The sequence below is a fragment of the Atta cephalotes genome (assembly GCF_000143395.1).
Source record: "Atta cephalotes unplaced genomic scaffold scaffold00010, whole genome shotgun sequence".
NCBI lineage: Eukaryota > Metazoa > Arthropoda > Insecta > Hymenoptera > Formicidae > Atta > Atta cephalotes.
Window position 1 is genome coordinate 6,519,460 of NW_012130074.1, and position 7,115 is coordinate 6,526,574.

The following is a 7,115-nucleotide window of genomic DNA, read 5'->3' on the forward strand; positions in this document are numbered from 1 at the left end:
TCTTGATTATTTGCAATACATCCGGTATAGCTCATTAAACACAATTTCGATATTATATGTATATCATAAATATTTGAATTAATGTCGCACATTAGGAAAAAAATATTTAACATTCTAATCCCTACAGGTATATAAATATGATAAATATTTACATTATTAAAGCAAAATAATATAATGATTATAGTCGTCAGAACTTTGATTAAAAAATAAAATCGATTAGAAATAGAAATAATGAAAACTAAATAACAAGAAATGAATAGGAACATCATGATATTTAACTCTACTTTTAAACTAAAAAAGAAAAATATCTATCGAATGCAAATCTAAAATGTAGAATTTATAAGATCCTTAAAAGTATTCTTGAAATGTTGAAACTATTGTCCGGAAAGTTCGATGTTGAAGGAAAATTGAAACGCAGAAGATTTAAATTTTAGTATACATTTATTAAATTATATAGGTTAGGCGGCACGAACTTTCCGGACAACCCAATATATTAAATATATTAAATATATTCAAATCTAATGTAAATTTTTATTGTGTAAACAATTATAAGTTTTAAAAAATTCAGTTTTTTAATCAACATTTAATCTGTTCTTATCACAGACCTAAAAATCTATATAATTTATATATAATTACTACATTTAAAATAATCTTAAAAATAATAATAATTTTAATATTGCAGTCTTATATAACACAGGCCGACAAAATTTAGGGGAGGTCTTGTGTTTTGAACTTTGAAAAATATTTCTGTAGGATTTTGATGCGCTGAAAACAACTACATTGTCCATTTTTTTCCATCCATTTTTTTAAATGATCGCAAAAACAGTTTTTTCCAGAAGTAATTTTTTTATTAATTTTTTCCTGCTAAACAAAAAATGATATCGAGGTCTATTTTACGGTATTTAACTCAGAAATATTCTAACAATATTAAAAATATTTTTTCGATGCTTTCAGCGCATCAAAATTCTACAGAAACATCTTTCAAAGTTCAAAATACAAGACCCCCCCCCAATTTTGTCGGTTTAATCCATGAATATTATTTGCATATAAGAACATAATTTATAAAATTGAAAAAAATTTCAAAAACTTATTAAAATTATAAAATATAAAAACTACATGAAATTTTTAAAATTACATAAATTTAGTTTTAAAAATCTTTCTTGGTAGGATTACTTACATTAAAAAATTTACAAGCCAACAAAGCTTCACAAGTTTCAAATTAAAATCGCAAATGACAGAAAAAGAGAAAGCTTTTTATTATTTTTATAAGAATACTTTATAAGAAATTTTTAATCTACGTATAGTGGCATGTTATATATCATACATGTTTTGCATAAAGTTTTTAAGAATGAATTCTTAAGAATTAAACGATATTGATTTTACACACACACACATACGCATTTTTTGAGCATTTATTGACGAAAGTTACATTTACAAAGTTTATTTATTTATCCAAATCTTGATTTTTAACCTTCATACTTCATCTTTGTCAAAGAAAGCTGGATTTTCGCGAGTGTTCTGCAATTTGTAGGGATTTGACGAGTTTTTCTCAATGTTGTTATCGCTCTTACAATTAGCATCTTTGCAAATAGCGTCAGATGTAGATTTGGAAGGTACAGTAATAACTTCAGTAAGTTGCATTGCCATGGCAAATCTTAGCGCCTGAAATCAACAATTAAAATTACATATATATTATATATATTAATTGTGTGTGTGTATGTGTGTGTGTGTGTGTATTTATTTATTTATTTGATATAATGTAATTATGCAAAATAATAATTATTTTTTATTAAAAGTATTCTTATAATTGCAGTATAATAGACAAAAGCAGTCCAAGATGCGTCAATGAAACAATCAACAAATTAATGACAAACAAGATTATGTACTGAGAGAAAAAGATTTTGTATTTGTAACTATAACTACATATTACTATAATTATGATTATTATTACTATAATATGATTATTACTGCTATAATAATAATAACTGTAACTATGTATATTCTAGCAACAAATACATAGTTGGCAACTTAAAATGAATATAATTATAATTATTATAACCATAAAATAATTGAAATTATCATAAAAAATATAGTTGTCCTAAAATATAACTATAAAATTATATTCACTTGAATCATTTTTATGGTAATTTTAATTATTGAGTTGTTCGAAAAGTTCATGCCGATTTTGAAGGAAAATTGAAACGCAGAAGATTTAAATTTTTAATTTCATTTATGAAATTTAAATCTTTTGCGGCACGAACTTTCTGGACGACCCAATATTTTATGGTTATAATAACTATAATTATAGCCATTTTAAATTGCCAACTACATACATTTGTTGCTAGAACTACATACATAATTACTATTATTATTATTATTATAATCATAATTATAGTAATATGTAATTATAGTTATAAATTATAGTAATATGTAATTATAGTTATAAATACAAAACATTTTTCTTTCAGTGTGTAAATACGCGAAACACACGATGTATTTAATTGCATTCGTTTCTTTGATTCTGTTTTAATTCTGCATCTATTTAATAATATATGTGGTATCAATAATATATGTAGTAGTTATAAACACCTATTTGCAACATTTGACGCGCAAATTGTTAAATAAAATAAATGTATTTAATAATTGATATTTTATACAAAAATAGAATCGATGTTAAAATAAACTTAAACAAATTTTTGTTTGCAACCACACTCACGAGCGTGGCGCAACTCCGTCATGCGTTCACAACTAATAATCTTCAATCTTAAAAATTTTCACAACGAGAATTTGTCTGGCCTTAAAAGAACGCTATAGAAAACTTGTCTTTATGCGGCTACTTCTATGTACGGCGTGAGATCTAGAAACCGATATTTTGCATGCATATATTGCGCGCGCATTTTTTAAAATTACTTTTAATTTTTTGAAAGCTATTATTTGCGTGTGTTGAGTTTTCTAGCTGACAAACAGATGTAATTTATTTTTCATGAATACGGATATTAGTAATTCTTTTATGTATCTCAAATTGGAAAGAAAGCGCCTGTTATTGACGCGACAAAATTCGCAATTCGCGTATGAACATTACATAGTGAATAACGGGTCAGTACAAACGCGTACTGCTTATCACAAACATACAACATACTTATAATTATGCACGTCTTATATCAAATTAGAAACAATATAACATTTACGCATGATTAATAAAATCTGCATAATGCATTGTGCAGGTTCAGGTTCTCGTCGATTGCATACGTTGTATTTATTATATATGCGATTATCATGCAATACAAAGTACAAAATATATACATGCAAACAGATAGTTTCTCTTAAACAGATAATATTGATTAAATAGATTCTGAAAGTGGATTGCAAAAAATTCAAAGTTTTCTTTACAAATCTAATTGTTTGATTACAATATACCCTTTTAAATTAATTTCTATATCATTTGAAATATTCTAATGCCGTAGATTAATTATTGTCTTTGCGATTTCCGAAGTTTTGTGAATAATTTAAAATTCACGCTCTTAATAGACATTTCATGGTAATATGAAGAATCATCTTTCTCAATATGAAGAAGAACAGAATTATCAATTATATGGAGATATATCGACAGATGTATTTCCGGCCTGGCGACATCTATCTTCACTGTGTATGCCCGTTTGTGGTAATTGCATCGCGAATTGCATCGATAATTAACAGAAAATGAATCAGCGCAATGTAATTCGATCTGAAGTCCTATTCTTGAACAGATATCGCATATAAAAATAGCAATTTTGTATACAATTGATTAATCACAATCGAGAAACTGTCTTTTTTGTATGTGAAAATTATTCATATGTGCTCAAGAATAGGGCCTCTGGAGAAGTTGATATCTGATTTCGTTTCTATTTAATTGGTTACATTATTATACTACGTATTATTATACATAGTATGTCATTATACTATCACCATCATGATATGCCGAATAGCTAAATATGAACGAATAAAATTGAAAGAGAGCAAGAAAAGTTATTTGATGGATCGCAAATAAATTGTGTGAACGAACGAACGCTCTATTTCAAATTTGCGTATTACCCGTGATTTCGTCTTTGATTGACGCTATGTATAATAAGATTGACGATCTTATTCACATCACTCGTTTTGCTTCTTCAGAGAATTGATCTTTGCTCGTTGCATGTCAATATGCATACTAATTCCGACAGTGTAATAATGCGCGTGTCTGGAACTGTTCCGGTCTATTGGAATTTGTATCCGATTGCCGCCTCAGAAAGGCAAACGACTGCAGGTATTTTCGTTGCTCAGAACGTACGATTGTTTATAGAATCTTACGAGAAAATATTTCACGCGGCATTGACCAAGACTGCTTTAGATTCATCGAAGTTCTCTAAAATTCTATAAAAGATTTGAATTTCATATCTTTCATTTTATCCATTTATTCTTAATATTTTCTTCAATATTATATTATATAATTTTAAATGATTAAGCAATATCTTTATTAAGGCAAATAGAATTAAATTTATGACATTTTTTATGATCTATATTTATATCAAAATTTTTGTAATATTAACATTTTTTCTATGACAAATATAAATTTAGATATAAATAGTCTATGTAAATATATTTATATGTTGCATGTAATTTATATACAACTTCTGTAAAAATAGGTTTCCAGAATGTAAGCTGTATAAAAAATTAATCTGTTGTTATGGCACACAACTTACCAAATAAAAAGTGATAAATAGTCCTGTGCAGTGCGCCATTTTATATTCGTTAAATTAATTACATTTCATGAAAAAACGTAGAGAGATAGCAAAAATATAGTTTTTAACGAAAAAAGTGGCGCAACGGAATACAGAAAGCGTTGCAATATGTCAGTAAAAGGTTAAAAAATAGTAAAACACGACGCATCCCGAATTGTATGCCATTTTTATAATAAAGTATAATTTTATAGTTTGAAGTTTTATTCCATTATACCGAGAGCTGTTATAAAATTTTTATTTTCTATTTGATGATACAAGTTAACACAAAATGTTATTCACTGCTGCTCTCTGAATCAAAAAAGCTAGAATGATATTTATGTAACTTGTGTCACTAAATGGAAAACACTCATTCTAGACATAATCTCACGAAATCAGCGACGATCAATCAAGAATCTCATTATTTTACAATTTTGCGATTGACAAAACCTTTTCGCGAGTTTTATGTAAAAATTACTTTCTTTCACAGTGAATTACTGTTTATTAATATTATATTTTGCCTGGGGATTCCATTACTACGAAGAGATGAACGTAAAAGTAAAGAGGGACAAAAATGTAAAATAATGGCAGGAGCAAAAATTTGGAAAATGATAATCGCGTAATAGTAAATTGTATTATTAATTTTTAATATCAATCGCATTTTGAATAAATTCAAACTATAATTCGGTTCGTATGCTTATCGGCATTTATCGAAAATGTATCTTTAACATAATTTCTGGCTTTCTCACATATTAATCTCGTAATATCGCAAATTCTCTCGCTGCAGCGTATCGTTCGAAAAGCGACAAAAGAATGCAGTATAATGACAACAGTGCGAATCTGGTAACTACCTTCCGTCTATCTCTGCGAGCAGAATACAGCACCCAAATTATGTACGATGCCATTATGATAGCGGGTACGCACATCCCCGCTATAGTCGACGTACTCCGTAGAAACAGATGATGCAGTCCGAGCAACATAAATGCGAGAGCTGTTCCACCCGCGACATATCTTCCAGTGCGACGATGATCTTCCTGATAACAGAAATATCACATGCGCATATTTAATGAATGTTTTGTCATGCACGGACATTATCACTGTGCATTTCGCGACTTCTGTAGATTGTTTTTATTCGTTATGATACATCTCGTTATTAGAGAAGATCGAAGTTATTAGAGAATTATTGATATTATCATTTTTAAACATGATTTGTCTCACGCAAATAGTATAAAGCAGATATGAAAATTATTATCTTTTTTAGAATGAACGTTGCTTCTCAAGAAGAACTATTTTATTTGTTTTATTTCATTCATAATTTTTTAACAGCATAAGAATATTGTACAAAAAAATTGGAAAGATTAAAAAGCTTCAATCGATTTTTCTATATCAATATTTTAATCGAAAAATTGTAAAAGTGTTTCTAATGGCGTTCAAATGTTTTATATTGCGTTCGATGGACAATAAACAATTAACAGGCGAGTGATACGGATATGCGTCGGTCGTTTCGGAGCAGATGTGCGGAACTAATTACACCGCTTTAGGAAAGCACATATTTAATTTAGAATTTATTTATTTAACGTCAGTTTTACAAGTGAGTGACAAGCGCAAAGGACAATTCAAGACAAGCAAAGGGCGAGCATTCAATTTTGATGCGTCAAAAGTATTAGATCCATTTTTATTCTCTCCGATGCACAATTTCTCCCATTTTTGTGCGCGTCAATTTCGCCTTTTTTAGCATATGATTGTTCACGTCCTGTTTCTTTTTTTTTACTAAATTATGTAACTATAGCAATTCACATAAATCCAGTAATCTATCGATACTCAAACATTTTGTTTCACTATCGTATTCAAATTGTATTTCCGCCGAAATATAATATGTACACAGAGAAAAATTTCTGATTAAAAGTAAAAAATTTAGAAAATTCACATCAATCAGAATTCTGGGTATCTCAACTAGAATTATAGATTTAACCAGAACATTTTAATTTGTCTAATTTTAATCAAAGAAATTCCAATTAATGTAACCAGACTTTTTCCAGTGCCGATGTTATATGCAAAATGAGCTAATGTTTAATAAAATACTCCAGCGAGTATTTTACTGTATGCAGAAACGTGTTCATTGAACTCTGATATCGTTCTCTATAACGAAGAAACTTGCATATGCGACTAGTGTCTAAACATTTTGGCCCATATTCAGAATGCGCTTTTATCTCTGAAATTCTATAATACATGTAACGTAAAGTATAGTATGTTAGCGCGTTAATTTTGTTATAAGCGCATTCTAAATACGGACCTTTACCTCAATTGACGATTTCATACGATATCCGCCATGTAATCGTATGAGATGGTATTATGGTGTATATATATATATATATGTATGTA

At 28.4% G+C, this 7,115-nt stretch overlaps 1 protein-coding gene across 1 annotated transcript; it reads right to left on the reverse strand.

Annotated features, from left to right (window-relative positions):
* Positions 1 to 1,473: 1,473 nt before the first annotated feature.
* On the reverse strand, positions 1,474 to 5,838 carry LOC105627903. The gene is made up of 3 exons (XM_012209176.1): positions 5,824 to 5,838; positions 5,585 to 5,767; positions 1,474 to 1,662 (listed from the first exon to the last, which is right to left on the reverse strand). Exons 1-3 carry the CDS (start codon positions 5,836 to 5,838, stop codon positions 1,474 to 1,476), a joined length of 387 nt encoding a protein of 128 aa, XP_012064566.1.
* Between the last annotated feature and the right edge of the window lie 1,277 nt (positions 5,839 to 7,115).